Source organism: Orcinus orca, chromosome 9, assembly GCF_937001465.1.
Source record: "Orcinus orca chromosome 9, mOrcOrc1.1, whole genome shotgun sequence".
Taxonomy (NCBI): domain Eukaryota; kingdom Metazoa; phylum Chordata; class Mammalia; order Artiodactyla; family Delphinidae; genus Orcinus; species Orcinus orca.
Genome location: NC_064567.1, coordinates 74,252,003 through 74,278,283, shown reverse-complemented (window position 1 = coordinate 74,278,283; position 26,281 = coordinate 74,252,003). Strand labels below are relative to the sequence as shown.

Genomic DNA, 26,281 nt, shown 5'->3' with positions numbered 1-26,281 from the left:
TTTTTTTGTTGGAAATCAACCCTACGTGACTGTTTAGCCCTCTCAGAGCTGAGAGTTTGTGTTGGGAGACCTTCTGCGGTGGGGAATTTCCTGCTGCTTTTCTGATGCAGTATGAATTGTGTAAATGATTGTCAAACAGTTGGCCAGGTTGGAAACTGTCACTAAGACTGTACTAATTATTTCTTAGGGGAAGATGAGGAAGTGAGGGTGACCATTGGTTGCTGTTATTTTATTTAAGATATTTTCAAAGTTAACAGCTCTTTAGAGTTTGATATAAGAAAGTCATTCATGTTGGATTTTAGAGACAGGGAGGTCACTGAGAGGAGGGACTGCTGCAGGGAGCTGGGAGGATGATGGAAGAGCTGAGGGAAATAGCTCGAGTATAAGCAGGGTCCTTCAGTTGAACTGACTGCAGAGAACAAGCTAATGTCTTGTGCTGTGGTCATCCGGGGATGGTGGCTGATAGCAGAGCATTCCCTGAAGTTTAAGGCCCTCAGTTAATTTATTCAATGAAGATTTATTGAATGCTTCCTATGGACTGTGTTGTGTTCTAAGTGTTGGGGATGGAAGCAGGAACAAAACGGGCAGAAATCTCTACTCCCGTGGAGCCTATAGTCTAGGAGGGGAGAGGACAGGCAATTTCATAAACAAACAGATTTATGTTAGTTAATGGTGGAAAACTTTATGCAGATAAATAAAGTAGGAAATGAGCGATAGAGATACGGGTCAGGAAAGGCCTCTTCAGGAGGTTGACAGAGACTTGAAGGATGTGAGGGAAGAAGCAGTGTGCAGTGTGAGGGAAGTGTTCTAGGATAAGGGGACCGGCAGGGCAAGGCCCAAGACGGAAGCATTAAGGCAAAGCAAGAGTGACTGGAATGGAGGAGAGAAGTGAGAGAGGTCAGCCCCTGTAGAGACTTTGGCTTTATACTGAGAAAGACAGAGAGTCAGTTGAGGATTTTGAGCAGAGGGGGGACATGATCTAACTTACATGTGAACAAGACCACTCTGGCTCCTGGGTCGAGGTGAGAGATCCTGTGGCTGGAGCAACAGCAGTTGGAGTAGAGGTGGTGAGAAATGGTCAAAAGGGAGATATCCCTTGAAGGCAGAGCTGATAGGATTTGGGGGTGGACACAGCGTAGACTGTAAGGCGGGGGGCGGGCTGTTGGGCTCAAGGATTACTTCCAACTGGAAGGATGGAGTTGCCTGTAGTTAAGCGGGGGAAGCCTGTAGGGAGGGCAGGGGTTGGTTTTGGTTTTGGTGGGGGTTGAGTAGAATGATCATGTGTCCTGTTTGATGGTTAGAGGGACAAGGGCAGAGGACCAGAGGCTTTTGCCGTTCCTGTGTCCTCACAACGGCACCCTTAGATATTGCAGACCTCGTGCATTTACAAAGACTAGGCATTAGGATTCGACACACTAGGATTCGCAGTACGAGGATCCGGCACTTGCCTTGGAGGGTTACGGGGTCAGGCTTGGGCTGTTGGCAAGCAGAGACCTTGAGAAGCAGCCGTGAGAATTCACAAAGGGGACCCCCGTTGTGCCAGAGCTTCCTGCTGGAACAAACCCTCAAGGATGGGTCTTCCTTCCTGGGGCCACTTCCTTTTTTCTTCTCTTTCTTATGTCAACTTGTCACTGCCATTGGCGGCTGAGTCCAGCCAGGCTTTCTCTGTCCCCTTCTCCAACCAGAGTCTCTCTTTGTCTCTTCTTCACTGAGCAGCACAGCCCCCTTTGGTAACAGTGGGACAAATATGCAAGTACAGTCCTCCCTTGGTATTCGTGGGGGATTGGTTCCAGGACCCCCATGGATACCAAAATCCACGGACGCTCGAGTCACTCATGTAGAATGGTGTACTGCGTATTACAGCTGATTCTTTCCCTTATTCTCCCTTGCCCCACCTGTTTCGTTACCTGTTTTGATCTGACAGGTGAGGACTTTGTCTTCACTGAGTTGCACTGATGTGTATTTATATCATAAAATAATCAGAATTTATCTCATTTTGTAAAAATACATTTACTGGGGAAAGAGAGTCTGGTACTTCTGGGCCTTTGGGCATTAAGCCGGGGAGGGGCCACAGTGGTGAGGCAGGAAGGGGAGTCGGGGAACGTCACCCTTCTCTCTTCCTTCCCCCCTTTCAAGCTCTCCCACTGCTTGCCTGGCCCCCTCAGTTCTGCTCCCACGTCCCTTCTCTATGCCAGGTGCCATGCAGGTACCTGCTGGTGCAGGGCCGACCTGGGACTCCCTAGCGGAAAAGAAGAGTCTTTCTGAATTCTCGAGCAGGAAGTGGGAGAATCCCTGAAGGTGTGAGTCTGGAGAAAAGCAGGACCAGATCAGGGTTTTAGAAGGAGAATCCCGGCATCTCTAGGAGATGGGGTACAGGAGGAGAGGCAGAGACAAGTTGGTTAGAAGGTGGTTAAAATAAGTTGTGGAGGTGAGGGCCTGTCAGCACGGCTCGTGGGGAGGAAAGGAGGAGAGCAGAGCAGAGGAGGATCTGGTGACTGGAAAGCGGTGGGAGTGAGTGCCGGAGGCGGGGAAGGGCTGCAGGGTGACATAAAGCTGAGTGGTGACAGGCGCTGGCAGAACCGTTGAGGGCAGGAGGCAAGAGGATGTCAGTGGAAGTTACGTCGAGTTTGAGCAGCCTGTGAGATTCCCATGTGGGTGAAGATGTTCTGGGATGGCCACTTAGAGCCACATTGAAGTTAGATGGAAACACAGGGTGAGCTCGGGGAAGATTCAGGGGCTAGAGAAGGACTTGGGAGCTCTGGGTATAAATTACGGTGATTGAGGGGATAAAAATGGGACACGGGCTGTGGGACAGCTCTTGGGAGAGCATCACTCTGTCTGTCTTACATGTATTTCCTTTAGAAACGTTTCTGCCAAGGCATGTTTTGTGTTGGAAGCGTGATGAAGGATAGTTTTGCTTGAACAGAGACAAATTATTTGTCACTGAGCTAGCAACAGCTTGGCCATTACTCATCAAATAGCCACGATCAGTGACATACACAAGAGCTTCCCTTGGAGTTTTGAGTTCCTTTCAGCAGTTTGTTGAAAACACATTCATGACAGAATCTGTGCTAATGCGAAATACGTCATGCACGTTACCTCATCCTTCAGGTGCTGCTGGGGGCTGAGAGGCGTGAGTGGGCACGACCAGCTTGCACTTCAACACAGACACAGACGGGACGTTGAAGCCCTTGTTTGGTGCTCTTGTGTCTAATGCTCTTGGCTCCTAATTTCCTCTCAGATCTGTTTGTCACCTCAGCATAATCTTATAAACCTAGTTTGGTGGCTTATGTTATAAAGGGTTGCAAATCTCTTCTCAGTGTAACTTCGTGTGTGTGGAAACCTTGTGAATAGATCATTTTAATAAGGCTCATTGTTTGAAATGTTCATTATCAAGGTCATGTTTCAGATGCTTTGCTGCGCTAGGAATGAGATTATTTGACAACATGCCCACTGTTTCATATCCAGAACCTGCAATTCTTGTAAAGGCGGTAGTTTGTAATTCATTGCTCTGACTTGAAGGGTGGGATTTTTCTTTTGAAAGGGTTTAATAACATTTACAGAAACAGGAAGCCAGTGCCAGAATTGATTCGACTGGCTTTTCTTTTCTTAAAGAGCATCTTCCTAGCTGTCTTAGGAGCCAGGAGAAGCCCTCCTGCCCCGCGAGGCTCGCGCTCCAGCTGGCCCACTGCAGTTCCTGAGACTGAAATCAATCACTGGACTGCCAGTGCCGTACCGCCACTCTGCAAGGCAATTACCACCGATCCCCCCCAGTCCACAGGTGTTGAAAGGAATCGCCTGTGGAAATAGATCTGGGAGACAATTACATATATCCACTTGGCATTAGTCAATGTTTTTTTCCTTTGACCAAGTCAGGAAAAAAAATGTAATTTTATAAGATTTGTCTGAAGTAGATAATTTTTTATGTTAGCATGTACCTTCGTGCGGTGAAAATTTTTCATGAATTACATTAGAAAGATGATTTTTCTAAACACACTGACCTTATACTGTGTATTATGTTGTATGTCTCCTTAGTTATTTAATACATGCATAATTTTCTTCTCAACTGGGCTGTGGTCTCATAAAAAAGGCCAAAGTGCTTCTGCTGTTGTATTGAACGTAATTCCTATCACAGTATTAGGCTTATAATATACCATTTCATAATAAATCTGTTTGGGCTGAAACTCAGATGTAGTGGAAAATTCATGTTTCATATTTTTGGAATCTGGATTTCATTTAGACCGAGCGGGAATGTCAGTACTTTACGTTATATTCGCCATCCACTTGTGCTCTGTGCATGCCCGTGTTTATAACTCTGGTGTGTCAGGATTATTCTGTGGTATCATTTGGAGAGCAGTACGCAGCCCTCAGGATTTAATTGATGTATGGGAAAGACGTTCTTGCTAATTGATTTCGAAGGAACAGTTGGGCTGCAACAGAGCTGTGATCCGATGGCATTATTGTCACCGTGTTACTCACATGGGCACTTTCACTAATGTATTAAGCAATAATGCTATTATTTACCATGTATTCCCCATCACTTGGTGAATAAATTTGAACAGCCAAAGCTGAAGAGTAATTTATTCTTTGTTTTTCAAAGATCTCATCAGAAAATTGAAGACTCAGAAGAGAGCAGCGATGAAATTCTTTGTCGTCTGACGTCTGCGGTAAGGCCATGTGATTTCCCTGCCCAGGGGTGCAGAAATAATGAGGGGTCTTTGAAGGACGGCAGTCTGGGTAGTGGTGTAGAGAGACACTTGCCCCATGGCTGCTCATCACTGTGGGAGGCCCACGTCAAGGCAAAAGGAGTCAGTGGCATTAACTTGTTCTCTGATGCAGCCTCACCTGCAAGATCATAGATGCTCTTGGTGGAAAGTTCCTGGAACCTTAGTGGAGGATTTTTTTTTAATACAGTATGACTTAACCTAGGGAAAGTTGTGACCTGCTGCACAAAGGAGAAAAGACTGTATGTTTCATTAGGAAAAAAAAGATCACTCCAACCAACAAAAGATCAAGTCCTCAGTTTTTAAATGTAGTAGATTGCAACATTTTCATTATGTCTTTTAAAGCCATTAATTAGAGTCAGTAATTGACTTGTTGGTTGAAGGAAAGCTTATCCCCTTCCTAGAAAAAGCTGGCCATGGTCTCTAATCATGGAGCTCCGGTTTTTGACAGGCTCTAGCAATCCTATCTCACAAAATCTTTATCCATTGGCTGGGCTTTCTGGAAACTTTTGTAGCCTTACCAAAGATTCTTGAGTTCTTCTTTAACTGCATTCTTTAAGCGGTGCTTGCCTGAAAGTCATGCTGGCTTGGGTTCTATATGTGGAATGAAACTGATCTTACACAGTTCTTACACTGAGTCTTGGCATCTGGGCACAGCTTGAAAGTTAAAAGTTGTTTTTCCTACTCTTCTGGAATGTAGCTTAGAAAAGTAACTTTGGGCTAAATACAGTGCTCCGTGGTATCAAACTTCACATGAAATGAAATCTTGACAGTGTGTTATGAAAAAATATTTAACGTGACCTTTGCAGTTTAAAATATTGACCAAAGAGGAGTGCCTGTTAGGTGCAAAATTGTTAACAGCCATCTGTTTAAAAAAAACCCTCACTACAGACCAAATACTATGTGAAACATTGTGTGTGTGTGTGTACATACACACACACACATCACACTTCACAACAGCCTGTGAAATAAGTGGCGTTATCTCTGTTTTACAGACATGAAAGCTTCTAGAGGTTAAGTAACTTGCCCAAAGTCACCCATCTAGAAAGGAACAAAGCCAGGATCTAAACTTAGAATTTTCTGCTTCCTAATCGTGTTCTCTTAACTACTACACCTCAGTTTTTGATAACGTAATGCAGTTAGTAGGTAAGTTTCAGAAGCAGCAGACAGGTAAGATGTGGTTCCTACAGCTATACCAGGAAGATAGGCACATTACAAAGTTAACCTATAAAACAGTTGGCAATTGAGCATCAGAAATCATGGTGTATAGATAGTAAGTCCAAGAACCATAGCAGAGAGCTTCAGTGAAGAGACAGGGCTTGAACCGTCATTGAAGGCAATCAGGATGTGAACAGGTGACAAAGGATGTGTACTCTAGCTGTAGGATTTATTGTGTGCAGGCAGAGGAATGGGAAAATACAGTGGGAGAATAGTAGACCCATCTGGTTACAGAGGAAGCACCTAATAGAGAAAAGTGAAAGACTTTTTGAACAACAGATTAACATGATGAAGCAGACATTTAAAAAACAAGAAGATGAGTTGGAAATGGGGAGACTGGTTGAGAGGCTGATGAAAACCTATTATAGTTTCTGGAGGTTTTGGGGGGAACCAAAAGAAAAATGAGTTCAAAAAGGAGCATAAAGACGTTTTTAAAAGTCAGTAGGACAGGGCTTCCCTGGTGGCGCAGTGGTTGAGAGTCCGCCTGCCAATGCAGGGGACACGGGTTCGTGCCCCGGTCCGGGAAGATCCCACATGCCGCGGAGCAGCTGCGCCCGTGAGCCATGGCCGCTGAGCCTGTGTATCCGGAGCCTGTGCTCCGCAACGGAAGAGGCCACAAGAGTGAAAGGCCCATGTACCGCAAAAACAAAACAAAACAAAACAAAAATCAATAGGACAGGTACATGTAGAGGAGGAGTCAGATAACCGAATAGAAAAGTGAGGATACTCTTAGGAAACTGAGTAAAATGCATGGAAGGAGAGATGACGTAATTTTGCACACACTGAGTTTGAGGACATAAGGATGTAAAAATATTCGGGAAACACCTGGAGACGCGAATCTGGAACTCAGAAAGGTCAGGGCTAGAGTTATGGGAACCAGTCCAGGTTGTCGATTGAAGAGCGTAGTGGAAGATGGAGTCTTGGGCAGCACCCATGATAAGAGGGCAGTAGGGAGATGAGAGGACAGTGAGAGGTGGAAATACTGAATGGTTTATACCATGAAAGTTAAATTCAAGAAAGCCTCTAAAAAGGAGGGTGGACAGCAAAGTGTTGGCTATGTATTTGGTTGAGGTAATCTTGCTAGAAAAAATCTCCAAGCTAAAAGACTGAGTAAACTGAGGTAAGGTGCTAGAGTGGGAATGAGAATAAAGGGTAGAGGAGAAAAATTTGCATCTTAATTGATGGCCGATCGGCCTGGAATAGTGAAACTGTCTTTGAACCGAGAACGTGGACCTTGATTCTTAGTTCTTCCAACACTATGACCTTGGCCAAATTGAGTGCTGGACTAGACAATATCTAAGTTCTAAAATTCCTCTGTTCATTGTATAAGCCATTTATGAAGGGACTGTTGTGTTTCACCTCTTCACAATGTAGTTATTCCTGTTGGCTTTGGTATGAAAACTCTGTTACCTAGCTGTTAACACCATGTAGGAAGGGAGATGTTTGCATACATCAGTCAAGTAACAGTTGTCATCTAGCATGACCTTTAAATGCATTAAAGGAAAGCAAAAGTGACATCTGTAATGCAGACTTGTTAAAGTGCTCTTCAAAAGGTTTGTGTAATTAGGGGGCCCTGGAAAGGGGGCAGCAGTTTCCCGCAATAGAGTTTACTGTGCTGCCCTGTATATTCACCTCCTTTTACTCAAACTTCAGGGGTTTGTATGTTGCTATCTTTTTTTTTTTTTTTTTTGCGGTACGCGGGCCTCTCACTGTTGTGGCCTCTCCCGTTGCGGAGCACAGGCTCCGGACGCGCAGGCTCAGTGGACATGGCTCACGGGCCCAGCCGCTCTGCGGCATGTGGGATCCTCCCGGACCGGGGCACGAACCCATGTCCCCTGCATTGGCAGGCGGGTGGACTCTCAACCACTGCACCACCAGGGAAGCCCTGTATGTTGCTATCTTTAAAAAAAAAAATCCTCATTTTAAAATAGTTTATTTCTTAGTCTCAGGTTAATCAAGAGGAAGGTCCTGTCATCTAAAAAAATAATACCTAAAATTCTACCCTGGAAGAAAACACTAGTGAGTTTTCATATTAAAGGAACATAGGAAGACAATGTGTATAAAAATAAAAACGTCTTGATAATTTAGTCAAGCACCTGACATCTGAAAACCTAAAGAAGAAAATTTTGTCAGAAGTTTTCAGCTTAAGGAAAAACGACATGGCTATAATAGACTCCTTCCATTATGTTCAGTCTACAGAAACACTCTGGGCATTATTATCTGAAAATCCTCTGGCTTTCCCTGCGCTACGTGTGGTTTCTGCCTTAACGTCTTAGCTTCCTTTTTAATATCTTCTGACCTTACACATTTTGTTGACTTGAAAATCTTCTCTTCTTCTTTTCCTCTGAGTCTCTGTTAGTCTGATAAAGCTGGCAGACCAAGAAGGGCCCTTGGATGACATAGTCTCCCAGTTCCTGTCCTTGAAGTTCTGAGCATTATTTTATTTTATTTTTAAACATGAATTCTCCCAGTGTATATGCCAAAAGGAGTGTTCAGAGTTGATGCCATAGATTTTATATGCTTGTTTTACAATCCAGGATAAACTAGACATAGGGAAGAATTTATAGTGAATGAAATATTGCTTTCAAAGTCATAGTTCTTAGGATGTAAATTTAGGAAATAAGCTAAACTTTGAGGCATTTTAAAGAACTGAGAAGTACTTGGGCATCATCTAAAGACAGGAAGTGGAAACATGGACATCCTTAAATAGGAGATAAAAACTGATTCTGGACTTATAGCTCATGCTTCCTTAAAATCAACATCCTAAACAAACCATTTTGGGCTATTTCTGGTACTTCGGGCTAAATTTTCTTGATGGAAATTGTAGAGATAAGAAAACACAAACATCTGAGTGAAATTCATGATTTTTATTCACATGGTCAAACCACTGAGGTGATGTGAGTTAGGCTAAGCTGTGAATTTTACATATTAGATGCTTATTTGATGCCATGGTTATATGAGTGACGTTTATAAAAGGACAGGGGTAGGGCATGTGGCGTGGGCCTCTGTGCTACTTGGTCCAGCGAAGTCAGCCATCACTTGAATGGTAGAAGAGAACAGTGTTGAGTGTCTACAATAAACGTGAACCTGGCGGTGGTAGTGGCGAAGAGTTTGTGGCCATATCTTGAGAGATGAATTCAAATGACAAATCAAGCATACAGAAGTTAGGAAGAGAGGTCAGTGTGGATGAGAACAGAATCTAATACCCGGGAACCATTTAACTAGACACTCTGACACCCTCATATTCCTTCTCAAAGCTGATGTAGTTGATAATTTTCAGCAGTTTAGATTTCTCTGTTGGTACGTTTCTGCTCTGTCCTGTTGCTTATTTTCTTCAGCTCCTCAAACTTTAATGTAGAACCTCTGCGTTTGATGCTCTTAGTGGTATTTTCCAAATTCCTTCTCATGGGGTATATTATCACTCCTCTGAGAAATACCACTGAGCAATCAAACCCAAATTATAAATGGGGTGACTGCTGTAAGTTCTGGAAGATCTTGAAGCAGATGAAGCCCCAAGAAGCCAATAGCCATACTAAGATATATAACTTGTGGTGAAAGTGTTAGAGAAAAAGATATCTGCTATGGAATTTTTTTTTTTTTTTTGCACCTCTCTAGGGGAAAAAAAAAAAGATGTGGTTATAACTGCAGCCCGTTGTCAACTTCGCAGAAAGGTTTTTCCCCGCTCAGTGTCCAGAAGTTGGACATAACTCCATTAGTTTTCACATCAACCATGAACTCGTTCTCTCATGCTTCCTAGCATTCTTTCTAGTAAAAGTCATCTTCTCATTTTTTCCCTATGTGGGATCCTGCTTTACAGGTAAAAAGGATCTGATTTTATTCTCATTAACTAAGACCTGCACTTACCCTGGGCCTCTGATTCTTCTCCCGTGTCATCTTTTCCTTAGATAGAATTCTCTTGGGAAATACTTCTCATGGAGGCCCAAGGAACTGAGTCTTAATGAACAACCAATTGTCTTGTATCACCAAAAGCATGATACTAGGAATCTCAAAGACCCCAACTTTCCAAGATTCTCTGTCTTGTCAACTCTCTCATTCCCCTCACGTGCCTGTTCTCGTATCTTGCGTTCAGTCATTTAAAACTCCTCTCCTTTGCCATGTCTAATCATTCACCTGAACCTTCCACTATTTTCTTTCTGGTGTGTCTTTCACAGGACTCTGTCTACACCCTTTCCGGGTCAGGAAGCGTATGAGGTGGCTAGGATTCCTTTAGTTTGTTCTTCTTGATGAATCTACAAGTTGGGTTGATACGTTGGAGAAATTCCTTGTTGAACAATAGTATCTGAAGATAACGGTGACAGCTTTTTTTGATTGGAAACGTTCACATTGGTACCAGTTCAGGAAGCAGAAATCGCATGGGATTTGAGTTTCGCTGGATCTCTAAAGAGTTAGAATTTTGGAGACTTATTTAAGAGGTGATACGTCAAGTTAGTTAGGTCTAGAAATAATTTTAGGGAAGGTGGGGAGAATCTGTCACATTGAGTACCTGACGAGCACAGTCCAGTGATGAATTTTGCCACATTTAGAAATGCGGTTTTTTAAAATGCTGAAATACTAATTTCCACTCATCGTTTTTCCTGGCTATCTGCCTCTTCCTTTCTGAGGAATGGAGAAGCAGTGTAGTTAATCTCCATTTTCTAAATCTATCACAGACTTGAGTGGGCATGTTTGTTAAGAGAATAAAAGTGACTCTGCCAGCAAATGACTAACCTTCTTTCTGGCTGCCACAGGATTGTGAACATCTTATATTTCTTGTCTTTAGGGAACATAAAATTCTTATGTGGAATTGTAGCCTGGCTCCAGCCCTTCCAGTGGCTTCAGAGCTACTATGTGATTTGGGGAAGGGCCAGGTAGATTAAGTTTTGAGAAAGTGTCAAGTGAGGCCCTGGAAGACAGCTCTGGTTTCAAAGAGCATTAAGAAGGCCCCAGAGGACTTGTAGCACATTCTTGGTGTAGTATTCCTTGTTCTTGGTATTCATAAGAAGCCGTGGGGCTTGTTAGTACCTTCCCTCATTGTGCTTTAGAGCTACCCTGATCAGCTGTTACAGTGTTCAAGGTGCCTTTGGCCGTGGATTTTTAAGTCTCTAGGACCACTTGGAGAACTGGTTAAATAAAGCTCCTTCAGTTTCCCTCAGGGAGGATCTCACAGGAACATGCCACAAAGCCCATGACTGTCAACATGTGAACAGAGAGCTGAATGGTATTTTTCTCTCCTTTGTCAATAAAAAAGGCTTAATATGTTCTATGTCTATCATACATCAAAGTGATTTTCTTCATCCTGGGAATAGATCCCTAAATACTGAAAGATACAGATGTACATGCACACCACTTTTTAAAATAGTTATTAAGTTATTGTCTCTACTTCCAAAGAAACCATCTGCACATGCCCAGATCATGTGGTAACCTAATTTAACTGTAGCCTTGTCAAGTTGGTTTTGGTGAACAGCATAATACATGTCTTTTGCCTACTGCAATGAGCCCAGTGTAGGGATATTTATTTAAAAGCATTAGTTCAGAAAGATGTCAGTGTGCAGAACCCATTCAAGAATAAAACGTGTCTTGATGAATCCCTTGTTAATAGGGGAAGAAGTGTGTGATGCTTTTTGGGTATCTGTTCCCAAGATGGAGATAATAATTTTTACCTGCAATACGCATAGAAAACATAAGCATTTTTAATTGACAAGGAATAGAAATAGATCATTTAGCTATCAGTTTGTATATAAACAAGGGAAAAATAATCTGAAAAAAATATATATGAAGTGAATCACTTTGCTGTATACCTGAAACTAACACAACATTGTAAATCAACTATATTCGGTTTAAAAAATTTAAAAGTCCAAAAAAATTGTATATTCGCAGTTGTGGGTTTGTGAAGTGTTCCTGTGAAACCCTATCTGAGGGAAGTGGAAGGAGCTTTAAAAGGTGATCCATGAATATTTCGTGTTGGGTTTCTTCTTTGTGCACTTGTTTAAAATAGAACTTCTTATTGCTGCTTAGATGAAATGTAATTTTGCATACTTAACTCAATGGCATAGCTTTAAATAGTATGTCCATATGTGAAGCAGGACCAGGAGGCATATAAAAAAGTGAAAACTACTTGAGTTTTTGGTGGTAATGGAATAAGGTAGATTTTAAATTAGTTTGTTATTTTATGTTGTTGTAAAAATCAGAATATAAGGAAATTTTATGTGGATGCTGGGTAGAAATTGGGTGAATTCTATTCCTATATTTGTAAGTGTCAAAAGGGTGGTAAGGGCTTCCCTGCTGGCGCAGTGGTTGAGAGTCCGCCTGCCGATGCAGTGGACGTGGGTTCGTGCCCCGGTCCGGGAAGACCCCACATGCCGCGGAGCGGCTGGGCCCGTGAGCCATGGCCGCTGAGCCTGCGTGTCCGGAGCCTGTGCTCCGCAACGGGAAAGGCCACAATAGTGAGAGGCCCGCGTACCGGAAAAAAAAAAAAAAAAAAAAAAAGGTGGTAAATTTGGTAGTGAGTTGTCATTACTGTGGATTATACTTTGCAAATTTTAAAAGTTTATCTGACATTTTGGATTAACTTGAATATAAAGACTTAATAACTTTTTAAAATTCCAGAATAAAAAAGATGCCCAGAATGAAACCACTTAGAAATAACTCATTATTAACACTTTAGTGTTTGTTACTTTCTAGGTTATTTTTCTTGCGTGTATATTTTTTGTAAAATGTGTAAAAAAAAATGACCATTTTATTTTGTGGTCTGTTCTTTTCACTTAATATATTTTCAGTGTTAACAGTACCTCCTACAACATTTGTAGGGGTTCATAGTACCCCATTCCATGGATTTATCATCCCCTGATTTTTGAACATTGTGGTTATTTTCCATCTTTTCTATTGTAAACAACACAGAGATGAACCTTTTTTTTTTTTTTTTTTTGGCTGCACTGCATCTTCGTTGCTGCGTGCAGGCTTTCTCTAGTTGTGGTGAGCGGGGGCTACTATTTTGTTGCAGTGCGCGGGCTTCTCATTGCAGTGTCTTCTCTTGTTGCAGAGCACGGGCTCTAGGCGCACAGGCTTCAGCTGTTGCAGCACACAGGCTCTGTAGTTGTGGCACGCGGGCCCTAGAGCATGTGGGCTTCAGTAGTTGCAGTGCGTGGGCTCAGTAGTTGGGGAGAATGGGCTCTAGGTGCGTGGGCTTCGGTAATTGTGGCGCATGGGCTCAGTAGTTGTGGCTTGAGGGCTCTAGAGCACAGGCTCAGTAGTTGTGGCACACAGGCTTAGTTGCTCTGCGGCATGTGGGATCTTCCCGGGCCAGGGATCGAACCCGTGTCCCCTGCGTTGGCAGGTGGATTCTTAATCAATGCGCCACCAGGGAAGTCCCAGAGGTGAACTTCTGTGTGGGAAAATTATTGAGGAAACTTGCTCGCAGATGTTAATTTATTAGCCTGTTGTTCAGAAGACCAAGTGAGATCTGGGTAAAAGGCAAAGAATGGGTGGTTTTTGCTGAGTTCTTACCTTGTGCAGGCATTCTGCTCATGCTTTTCATGCACTGTCACATTTCAGCCTTGATAGCAGAGTGTACAGTCATTTGCATTGGAGAGATAAAGCATTTGGAGAGATAAAGCATTTGAGAGTCCACATTAATTAAAAATAATAATTTAGGGTTCAAAAAGCAATTGTCTCTATTATCTTCACTTAAAAGGCTTCATAGTTACTGAATAGGTCTCAACCGGTTGTGTTTGGGATTTGATTATAATGTTCCCTTTTTTTTTAAATTGGAATATAGTTGCTTTACAATGTTGTGTTAGTTTCTGCTGTACAGCAAAGTGAATCAGTTATACATATACATATAACCACTCTTTTTGGATTTCCTTCCCATTTAGGTAACCACAGAGCATTGAGTTCCCTGTGCTACACAGTAGGTTCTCAGTAGTTATCCATTTTATGTATAGTAGTATATAGAGTTCCCTCCTTATTTGAAGAAGTTTAGAAAATGAAACCTATGCAGTTATATTAAACAGCATTTTAATTTTTAACCCGTTAGGAATCATTAAATAGTGTAAACATGGCTGCATGGTTTAGTAATTTAGAAATTTATTCAGACTGGTTCTCAAGTCTTCAGGTTCCATTGTGTGAACTCAGAGGTGTGCCCTAGTAAAGATGTTATACCAGTTAAATCATGTTCCAGGACTAGACTCTATTAACATGTTACTATGAAACCCTAAAAAGATGTTGAGGGCTAGCTTTTCAGGAGGGCTCTGAGGATCTGTGTTGTCATTCTGTGGTAGGTAGAATGGTCCCAAAGATGAATGTGCTGCTTGGCACCTGTAAATATTACATTACATGGTCAAAGGTACTTTGCAGATATAAGTAAGGCTGCAGACCTGGATTGTCCGCATGGACCCAGTCTAATCCAAAGACCTTGCTCTGGTAGGCATCAAAGAGAAACAGCAGAAGAGAGAGTAAAGAAAAAGCCTAAGCACGAGAAGGATTCAGCGTGGTGTCACTGGCTCTGAGAAGTAGGAGTCCACGTGCAGAGATCAGAGAGAGGCCTCTAGGAACCAAGGGCAGGTGCCAGGTGACAACCAGAAAGGAAATGGGCACCTCAGTCCTACAGAAGCAGGAACCAGCCAACAACCTGCATGCCCTTGGAATTCTCTCCTAAAGCCTCTAGTAGGGAACACTGACCTGCCTATGCCTTGGTTCTTGGCCTCATGAGTCTCTAAGCAGAGGATCCAGTTGAGCCGTGCTGTCCCTTGACTCCTGACCTATGGAACTATGAGATGATAAATGGATGTCCTCTTTCTTAAGCTGCTAAACGGGTAGTGATTTGCTACGGCAGAAATACCAAATTAATACCCACTCCTTGTTGAATACATATTTGCAATCTCTTGATTCATTAATCAGCAGTTATGTCTCAGATGTCAGAAGCTGCCAGGCCACAGCTAGTCAGTTGATCCCTCTGAAGTTTCAAAGTGAATTTTTAAAGCTAAAGTCTGTCTTTCACACATCTGTAAAAGCTTCGGAATTCTGTGGAAATCTCAAAGCTTATTTTTAAAGCTTTTAGAAGTACAAGCACTGTAGGCACTGTTCACAACTTTTCGGTGAAACATATCAGTCCCTTTTATGCTAGTTGCCATGTGGGGGCCATGTAGGTGGAATGTTATAAGCAGAAGCATTACTGGTTGTCAGGGAGTTCAAAATTTAGGTGGGAAGAAGGGTCTTAAACATATGAAATATTAAAGCAACTACAGATTGGACTTTGCTCTTATAATTTATTGTTAAGCTCAACTATATTACTTACAGTAATGTGATGATGATCGCTAACACTCAGATAGTACTTACTGTTTCAGGCACCATTCCCAGATGTTTATAGGTATTAACTCATTTCATGTTCACAGCAGTCCTGTGCCGTGGGGTGGAGAGCTGTGATTCAGCCTCAACAAACAGAATCCCAGAATTTCTCTCAAGGTTGGCATAGGAGATTTCCTAGTCCTGTTTTAGGCTTTTGGATCTTGCGTTCTGAATCTTGTTCTTCCGGGAAGCCCTCCTGTGTTAGCGGTTTTTGTAGATAGACTGTCTAGTTGGAAAGGGTCTTAGTTGATCTGGATTCATGCCAATGCAAGAGTTTCTAATATCACATCCCTGCAAGGTTCTATAGGACCTACCCCTACAGATGGGAGATCCTTACCATAGAAGATCCCTAGAACGTCTAGTGTTGAACTTATACTCTTGGTACAGTTTAGAAACTTAGTTCCAAAGAGCACGATGACTGAGAAAAGACATGTAAGGAATGACATATAATGTGAAATAAAAGACATACTAAGACATGAGTTTGCAAATTATATTGTCTTTAAAGATACTTTGTTAAATACATTATATCATATAAATCTATTGAAGAATCATTTAAATGTGACACAGATTGAAAATACTCTGGTCTTACCAGAAAATGGAAAAAAAAACTTGAGACAAAAAAATTTTTTTAATTTAATGATGTACACATAATCAATGTTTTATTTCATTGTTATAGCAAAACCCAGAATGTCCAATGTATACTTGTTTCCTTAAAACACTTTTCACATATATGAAATTTTTATTTGTCAAAAAATTCATGTTGATCAGCAGTTAGGGCTTTGGGGAAATTGCTGTATCAAGAGTTGTAAGAGCAGCTTTGAAGGTTGAAGGAGCAGATGCACCTGCTCTTTTGAAACGATGTCAGTGTCATTTGCTTGCTCTTTTCAGATTGTATTCAGCCAGTACATCTATAGCTTCTCCTGTTCTTTGTGCCATGAAATTTAGGAGATTTCCACAGGAAGGAATGGACTCCAACAGTTATTTTTCATCTGTTTGTTAAGATTTGCACTCCCTCTATCTCTGTTGGGTAGATTAGATTGCTATAACATCACCACCTGTTCAACTGCTGGCTGACAGATATGGCTTCTCCCAGGAGGCTCACGCTTGTTCTCTTTTTATAGTGGATGATTTGGATAGGAGGCGGTCATAAAACAAATCTTTAGAACAAACCCTTGGTCGGGGTGCTTCTGATATCTACCTTCCCTTATAAAGCGTCTTCTGTTGAACCTCACGTAGTAGACCATTTCCACTGTGATAGCTCTGATTATTTGAATGTTCGTAGGGCTAAAACATGCCTTTCTGCAGCTTCTCTCCACTGTTCTGAATTTTACCCTCACCCTTTCAAATATTTGAAGCTAATGCTCCCCCTAAGTCTTCTGTTCTCAGCAGCAGCTGCGAACACTTGACTTGCATTCCTGATCACAGATACGTGTCAGGAGTGGTACTAGGAGTCATGGTCAGAATGATGAGTAAAGGAGTCTATTTCAGTGGGCTTGCAGTCTACTGTTGGAGACCCTCAGCTAAAGAGGAGATTTCACTAGCATGTGGTAGTGCTACAACTGAGGTACGTATAGAATGCTATCAGAGAATAAACAGGGAGGACTTCACTCCATTGGGGGAGGTGGGGGACTCATGAGAAGACGACAGCTAGGTTGGGACCTGAAGGACAAGTAAGTGACAGCCACACAAAGTGGGGAGGTGGGGAGGCATTCCAGACAGAAGAGCACGTGGCAAGTCTCAGAGCAAAGAAAGACCATGGTGCGTTCACAGAATTGCAAGTGTTCTATTTTACTAAGGCTGGAACATGGATTCTGTTTTTTTTTAAAAGACATGGATTGTAAGAAGAGGTATAGAAATAGATGATACTGAAGACCAGATGAAAAGAATACTATATATGCAATATTAGACATTGGACTCTGTCTTGGTGTCATGGGAAGTCTTTGAAGAGTTTTTTAGCGAGAGATACAAGATTATATCTCATATAATATATGATGTGGTATGAAGAGAGATAAATGAGAGACAGCGGTCTGAGTTGAGAGAAGATGGTGGGCTGAGCTAAATCAAGGGTACCTCACTTCTTGGCTTGAGACCCTGGGTACATGGTGGTACCATTCACTGACTGGGGGTATGGGCCGTGGAGCAGATTTATGGGGTGGAGGAAAGTGGTAAGACAGTGACTTCACATTTGGAAATGTTGAGTTTGAGCTGCTAGTGAGACATTTAGGTCTTGGAGGTGGATGGATATGAGACTTTTGGGCCCTGGAGGTGCAGATATAATTGAAGCCCTGTGAGTAAATGAGGTTGCCTAGAGAGAATGAACGGAAAGAGAAGAAGGTCTAGAGGGCTAAGGATAGATCACTGAGGATCATCAAAACCAAGACAGAGGAAAGGGAAGCCTTGGGAGAAGAGAAGTAGCAGTCAGAGAGAAAAGAGAAAAGCCTGGAGCATATGGTGTCATGGAATCCCAGTGGTCAAGAAGAGGGGGGTGGGTAACCTGCCAAACCCTGCAGAGAGGACAAGGGAGATGAAGACTGCGCCATCCATCTCACTGTCTACAAGGAGGTGACCACCCTGTGGTCGTCCTCCTTTGGATGCTCTCGACTCCTCCTAAACCTAAACAAATGGTACTTCAAAGCGTATACAATCCAGATGTTGATTTCTCTGGAGTCCATCATTTTTTTATGACCTGAATGTTATTTTAGTAATATTCCTAAAAACATCGTTGTCCACTTCTAGATAATCACATTTCCATTGTTAACGTATACTATGCTTATGATCAACGAAAAATTATCACATCTTTTTCATGTGAATCTGTCTCATAGTAGATCTATGTATGCATAGCAGACTTAAATACCAGACTTAAAAAGCCTGCGTGTAGGACTTTATTCCACTTTATTTTGTTAGTTTCAGGACACTTCTATATATGTATTAGTCTTTGAATGGTCAGCTGTTGTCTAAGTTATAATAAAATGAATAGGCATATCTGTATGTGTTCAACAATGTCTATATGAAATTTTAAAAATATCCCTAATAGCCTTGAAATAGATGAATAAGCATAAGCATATTTTATCATTCCAGCATGCTTAGCAAACACATCTTCGATATGGCGAGAGCAATTATTAGGAAAAGAACTATTTGTTAAGTAAACTATTAGATGGAGAGCAGTACTGTCTAGACAGATAAATAAATAACTTTCTTAATTTTCTAATTATTGGTTGACATTAACAGGCAATCACAAGTTTATCCATGTGTGATTCTTGTGGCAATATTAACTCTTCAGAACAAAATAATGAACTTGGAAATAGGAAAACAGGCCTCCAAGGAACAAAGAAAATTGTTCCTGAGCCCATGGTTATTCCTTCATAGGACAGAAGTCTAGCCACCATCACTGCTCAGTTTGTGTCTTATCCAAAAGTACGTTGATGGCTTTAAGAAGCATAGTTACTTATTTTTCTAGAATTCTTTAAGTCCATAGTATCTTAAGATTTTATAGTGTTTTAAAAGTAAGTACATTTGGGAATAAAACAGGGAAGAGTATTGGCTTATGTTTCTTCTTACATTTAATTTAGGTAATTGAGACAATGGGTTCTGTGTTTTAAAAACATTTCTATCATGGTATCAACATTTAAATGTTTCTAAGATTAATAGATTTACTAAAAACTTTTAGGGAGTTTGTGAATTCATGATCCTATTTAAAATTAGTTTTTAAGAATGGCCCTGTGGTTAGGTAAGACTTTTGCCACTGTTGATCTGTCCTCCCACAATGACCTTTGCTGACTTTCCATCCAGCTTCACACTTGGTTTTCAAGGGTCTGTTCCCCCAGGAAGCCTGCCATGTCTTCTCAGTTAACCTCTCCCATGGACGTGATCCCTGGCGCTCAGGGTTTGCATTTGACACTTCCTGTTGCCTCTTGAGTCTTGTACTGATGCAAAACAGCTTTTCGAGCATTTGTATTTTGAGGCTGAAGGCACTATAAAGTGCCAGAGAAAAAAGACAAAATACTGGAACTAAGACTGGCTCTGATTCTTGTTGAATTTCAGGGCTATTTTGTGAACAGTCCTGCTGGTTATTGAAGATAGGAAGCCAAAACATTTCAGCATTTTAAAACATTTTAAAATTGCTGGTGAGTACCCAGAGGAGAGAGAAAAATTAGAGATGTGTTTTATCATTCTCTTAATTATCCTCTCTTTAAATATTCACAAGAGCAAATATACCCGAAGCTGCAGATGTGTTTTGAGTTACATGGTTCTTTTTATACTGAGTAAACTATGTTTTAAAGTTTAAGCTTCTTAAAAAGCTCCCTTGCAATTTTCCTTGTGCTTGAGTAGATCGTGTCTGTCAAACTGCTGATGTAGTAACTGAATCTTATCATTTGATTGGATTATATCATAATTTAATACCTAAAACACAGTGAAGGCCATGTTCCTTTACCAATGAATTAAATTAGAGGAGAACAAAATAAAAAGTAAAGATTGATTGTCAGTTGAAATGATTATAAGATTAAAAGGTTGAGTCTCGGGGAAACTAAGATATTAAGTAGAGCAGTGCTTCTCAACCCTGGATACAACCTAGATAGAATCACTTAGGGAACATGGAAACAGCAGCAGCAGCAAATACTGTTGGCTGGACCTCTTCCCCAGAGATTCTGATTTAGTTGGGGCCCAGGTATCAATTGTTTTTTTAAAGCTCCCCAAGTGATTCTCATGTGCAGTCAGGTTTGAAATACATGAAAATCCAAGCTATTTAAAGAAAGCGTTTCTTGGTAGACAAAACGTACTGACTACATAGGTATTTGACAAGAAGATACAAGAGAGAAAGATGGAGAGAAACTTTTAGTGTAAAGTTAATAGAGGTTTACAATCCATTATTGACAGCTCTGAAATATAAAAGCCCTGAAAAAGAATAGGGTTTCATAACTTACTTGGTGGCAAAAATCTAACCTAAACCGAATATATTTAGTAGAAAATCCTGAGGCCTTTCCTAGTCTGTCTTTATCCCATTTAGTATGAATAATCATACATTTCATTGGAGAAAATTTTTTTTGGCGAGTGGTGAAATAGAAAAGGATAGCTTTATGACTTTGCCAGGCAAAGGGGGGCACAGTGGGCTCCTGCCTTTAATGTGTCCCCACAGAAATATTAATGTGTCTGATTTCTTATTATAAGTTACTGCCCAAGACCTCACTGAGGGTGTGCCCTAGATAGGGTACCTTTCTGAACTATATAAAATGTTGAATTCTGGAATACATCTAGCCTCAAGGGTTCAGACCATAGTAGGGAAGGCTTGTAATAGGGAAGACCAGTGTAATAAGGTACTTCCTGTCAGATTAAGAACAATGCATTTCTTCTAATTTCCTAGGCGGTGGTTTAGCACCGCATTAAATAAAAACAATGGCGCATGTCAGAACATGGCTCTTGGCTCTATATGTCTACATTTTTTTTTGAAACTGATCTGAGAAGAGGGTTCCACTTGTGTCATGTTGAGAGAAACTTATGTTAACCAACAACACAAGTAGATCAAGTAGAAAAAATAATCATCTCTAAAAGACTTTTCAGCGTAACAAACTACCGCCAAATGTCATGGTTTAAAGCAACACATATTTATTATCTTAACCAGTTCCTGAATGTTAGGAATTCAGGAGCATCTTAGCAGGGTGGCTTTTGCTCTGGATTGTTATCAAAATGTGGGCCAGAATTTCAGACACCTGAAGACTTGACCGGTGCTGGAGTGTTATATTTCTTTTTCAGTGCCAACAGGTCCCTTATTGGTGCTTAATGAAAATTCTAGTCCCTGTTTCTGCAGTTGTTCCAAGTTTTAGTTTTCAGTATAAACCTAACAATTATTTGCTAAAGGAGGCTTTGAGTCCTTCTAATATGTTCTGAAGATGTCTGCTGCGAGTCCCTTCTTACTGGGGAGTGCCTTCCCTTTGCATTTCCTTGTCCTTCCTCAGGCAGCTTTTTCTCTCCCCTAGGTTCTGTCTCTGTTCTCTTAAGGTTACCTCTGCATCCACCTCCTGTGGATCACTGAATGGGTGTTGATGGCCCTGGATAGTGTGATGAAAAAATGGCTGCCTTGGAGGAGCTTCTGCCCAGAAGACAGGCATTAGTCACAATTGAAAATGATGAATTACATCATTGCTTGTGTGTTTAAAAAAAAAAAAAAAAAGTGCGGGGAAGATGCTCTAGGAGCCTCTAACGGGATCTTACCCAGTTTGTGTTTTGCTTGGTCTGTTCTTCCCCCTTTGTGTTTTGGAGGAAGAGTAACCTACCCTTGGGGTTCTGGTCAGGAACAGTTTCCCTCGGGGACAGAAACATAACACTTTTATGTCTTCCCTGACTGCAGATGTTCAGGGGATGTAGTGTAGTACAGTAGAATAATCTCATTTACTTTATGTGGAAAAATACAAAAAAAGGAAAAAGCTTAGGTTCCTTGTAACTTTAACTGTGAAGTTCTTCTCTTTCTCACTGCTCATCTCTCATCTTCTTGGCTTCCCAAAAAGTGCTATGTTGGTTTCTTTCTCATCCCCTTTCTCCCTTTCTTTCTGTACCAAATCTTTGAAAAGATGTAGTTTTATACAGTTTGGGGAATATAACAGTTTCCTTTTCTGAGCTATTTCTATTTTGAGCCTTATTTCTAATTCAAGAAAGAAAAACTGAAGCTCTCATGACGAGAATATCAAGTATGGAAAACTGATGGAGGGTGGAGAAGACAGTTTTTGATCCTCTGTATGCAAATTAAGTGATCCACCTTCTGCATCCTTTTCCATCTCTGCTTTTTTCCTGTCTCTGAGCCACAGTGGAGTCTTCCCTAGAAGCTCATAAAATCAGGACGCCATCCACAAGGTCCCAGTGAGTGTTTCTAATCTGCATCTTTGTCTACCCCAAACATTTGTGACACTGTAACAGAGGAAAATTCTGAAGAGAGATGCTGTTACTACGATAAACCTTACACGTAATTTCAAATATATAAAATAGGCACTCATTTATATTTTATTTTGTTGCTGTTTTATTACTACACATACAAGTATTTATAAAGGCTTTCCTCTGATTAATCATCACTCCTGTCTCCCCCAGCTCTCTTTTCCCCCATAAGTTCTTCAACTATAAATTCTTCTACCCATGAGTATTTTTGGGTCTCAGACTCCCACGGTTAGAAAGGGACGGATTATCTTCTGATTACAATATAATTTTCCTGAGAAAGTCTTAAGGAATCGACGAATCAGTTAAATCAGGAGTATATATACCCTTTTGAATGGCACTCATACTAGCCAGCCAGGGAAAGCACGGCAGTAAAGCAATATGGCGGGGGCCGGGGCGGGGAAGCTGCCTTCTTCAGGGATGATGATACCCTGGGTCATTGTGAAATTGGTCCTGAACAGAGTCCCAGTGACTCACTGGGCTACTTTTGCCTTCACGTACATCAATGTAAATTAGATTGATTTCAATAGCAAATCTTTAACCTTGAGCTTTCATACTCTGCCTTTAAAAATGTCATTAGTATAATAAGCTGCAGGACCCTTCCAAACTCAGTATCACCACCCCTGCAAATACACACACTCACACTCTCACACACACACACACACACTCACACACACACTCACACTCTTCTAAGCTTAAAAGATTGTGTCCTGAAGAGGAATAAGCTTGCTTATTATGAAAATTTTTTGCTATCAAACATAGATTTCCCAAAGATTATCCCCGTGTTATCTTTTTTTTTTCCATGTTATCTTTGAAAGTGACTGTGGTTATCTTCTTTGGTCTCTGTTTTATGTTACTCTTTGAGAATGTTTTTGAGAAAGGATTTAAGCGTATGTGTTGGGGGGGGAGAGAGAGAGAGAGAGAGTAAGCAAGCAAAAATCTGGACAAATGAGTGAGGTTTAAGGCACTTAGGGTATTAAAGGTCATCTTGCCTATCCCCATTTCACCTGCCCTGTGTGTTGATAGCACTTGCTTTTATGCAGCATAATATCTGAAATGGTTGCTTTACACCTGTGAGGCCTCAAGTGATCCTTCATTGTATTCAAACAGAGGTCAAATTAAACTAGGATCACCTACCTCAATTTTTCTAGAATTTCTCTATAAACTAGAATCTTTGAGAGATAAAGAATATTTAATATCTTTGCCACAGTATTTTGCCTGTTTTAATAATTTATTTGCATTATTTCTAAATGTTACACAGTTATGTTTTTGAGGTACTTCTCATCATCATGGCATAAGTACGAATGTTTTCCCAAGTGTACATTCTGGCAACTGTTTAATTTCTCTTTAAAGTAAGTCCATCAGATTCTATGAGGGTTGGCCTAAAATTCCTATGCAGAGGTTTTTCCATATTATTAAAAACAAATAAACAAAAACATGGCAGCAAACTTAATGCAACAGCTCTTAACTTTGGTTGCATATCTAAAAACAAAGCTACATTTTTCTTCTTCTAATTTGGTTTTTCCCCCTAATATTTTATTAGGTGCAGAGAGAGCTAGCAGCTGTTATTGCTTTGAAAGCAAGGAAGTCTGGTGAGTAGTCTTTCATGGGGCTGGAGGAAGGTTCTGATTCTTTGGGGATATTTCACATGTCCTGTGGTTGTGAGCAGTTGAATGTATCTCAGGAAGCTTTGGTATAAAATGCAGAAAAGTGTCTCCATTATGTTTTAAAAATTATTCTACCATCAAAATATCACAGGTGTATATCTCGTTCTTTAAAACTAGATATACACTGCCTTGCTTTATTTCATACTTCATGGAAAAGTGAAATAAAAAATTTAAAATATGTTTGTAGTCCACTGCAAGCATGGAAAAAGTCTAGGTACCCAGCAAAAGAAAGCAAACCACATTGCATTACCTATCATAATGACAGAGGAAACTAAATAACGTAATGGTGGTCTCTTTTTTATATTTTTCATCTCAAAGTAGCTTCTTATAAAAATAATTGAATTGTCTCATAACATTTAATAGCAAGCGTTTTCCATAGGGACTGATTGTGTGGCTCTGATTCCTAATACCTTAGGAAACAATCTGTGGATGTAAGAAGTGGAAAGGAAAAGGGAGCTTTCAGATACATCTTGAGGAGAGAAAGCCAGGCTCTGCTGAAATTCGATATGAAGTAGAGACTCAATGAGGTAGAAAAAAACTTGCTTTGAAAGGAGGAGTGTCAGGAGGAGGCATCCTTTGCTGTTCAGAGGCAGGAGGTCACTGCTAAAGTCTTGTTCTAGTTTAACTTTAATGTTCAACTAGAATAAGACTTAGATAATGTTAAACTAGATGTTAAACTAGAGTAAGACTTTTCAGGTGAAGACTCTATGACAAAATCAAAGAGTTGCCAAAGTTTGAAGAAATAAGTGGAACAGAAATGTCTTCAGAACAGAAATCATACATTTTACATCTTCCTTTTTCTAGCTAGAAACTGTAAAAATTTGCTTTTCTCTCAGTGACCTGGAATCAAACACACCTTAGTATGAAGTAGCTTATTGTGTTTATACTATATCTTTGTTGATTTGGCTGATGTAGAGGATGCAGAGACTGGGTGCTGTAAGGGTGGTGGAGAAGAGACACAAGGAACAGTAATCTGGACCCACAGAACTCAGGCAGTGTGAAAAGGGCTCCTCCGAGGACAGGGATTAGATCATGGGTGTCTGCATAGGTGGAGGCCAAGATGGAGAAAGGACACCAGTATAAAGGTTGTAGGAGGGAAGTCTTAAAAATAACTTGTGCTAGAGCTGATGGTGGTTCCTGTAAACATAAGGAGACAAAACTTACAGTCTGTATGAGTTGGGATGACAGTGCCTTGGAGGATAGGGGTTAAAAAATTTTTTTCTTAAGTTTCGGAAAAAGTTGGGAAAATAATCAAAAACATATATTCTTGGGCTTCCCTGGTGGCGCAGTGGTTAAGAGTCCGCCTGCCGATACAGGGGACACGGGTTCATGCCCCGGTCTGGGAGGATCCCATATGCCACGGAGTGGCTGGGCCCGTGAGCCATGGCCGCTGAGCCTGCGCATCCGGAGCCTGTGCTCTGCAACGGGAGAGGCCACAACAGTGAGAGGCCCGCGTACCGCAAAAAAAAAATTTTTTTAAATGTAAAAACATATACTCTTGTCATTGCTGGAGAAAAACAGAGCAAGTAAATACAGATGGGTCTGGAGAAGGGGGTTGCTAATTTACACAGAGTGGGATGGATAGGCCCCCAGTAGGGCACATTTGAGCAAAGACGTGAAGTCACTGAGGGGTGAACCTTGTGGACATCCAGACAAGAGCCCTGGGCAGAGGTGTGTGAAATGAGTTTGAGGAACAGCAAGGATGTGAGAGTGGCTGCAGCCAAGTGAATGAGGCAGAAAGAGGCAGGTTTTGGGTGTCAGGCTAAGAAGTTTGAACTTTCTGGAGGTGAAGAGAAATGAAGAGGAGTAAGCAAGACCCACACACAGTAGCTTGTGCAAAGTAAAAGACTGGTATGAAGTTGACTTTATTACACCATCACGTTAACATGTCTGTTTTCCTTACTCATTTCATCTGTGGAGCTTGGAGTGTGAATACTACATTGGCAACCTCTCAGGGACAGAGTGAAACACAAATGCACCAAGGATGGGGACATAAATTCATAGTTTTTCAGAAAAGCCACTTTTCAGTGCGTTCTAGCATAGTTACTCTATAAGCCAGTAACTCCATGATTGGAGATCTAGCTTTGGGCGTGATCAGAGACGCATGTGAAGATTCAGGTAGAAGAAACCTATTTCATTGCTTATTTTAACAGTAAGAAATTAGAAACAACCCTTAAGTTCCCATAATAGAGAAATGGTAAAATTGATCCATGAAATGGGATGTTAAATAGTTTTTTAAATGATATTTCAAAGAATTAATACAGTAAAATGTTCAGTGGAAAAAAGTGTGTGTAATGAGCGTGTATTACTTGTCTTTATCATAATGAAAATAGCTTCATTTTTTTCTTATTAGTATAGCATAGTCATTGAAAAACTTTGGTAATACATGAATGTATGAAGAAGAAATTGAAA

General features: G+C 41.0%; 1 protein-coding gene across 4 annotated transcripts in view; it reads left to right on the top strand.

Annotated features, from left to right (window-relative positions):
- Positions 1–26,281, top strand: part of RAPGEF5 (Rap guanine nucleotide exchange factor 5) — a 219,383-nt gene that overhangs the window by 57,867 nt on the left and 135,235 nt on the right. For all 4 annotated transcript variants that reach the window (XR_004486903.2, XM_033440477.2, XM_033440473.2 and 1 more), the window contains exons 6-7: positions 4,601–4,667; positions 23,746–23,794. Coding sequence is in view for 3 of the 4 variants with exons in the window: in XM_033440477.2 (XP_033296368.1) it covers positions 4,601–4,667; positions 23,746–23,794 (116 nt within the window). In the remaining variant the exon portion in view is untranslated. The remainder of the gene's footprint in view (positions 1–4,600; positions 4,668–23,745; positions 23,795–26,281) is intronic.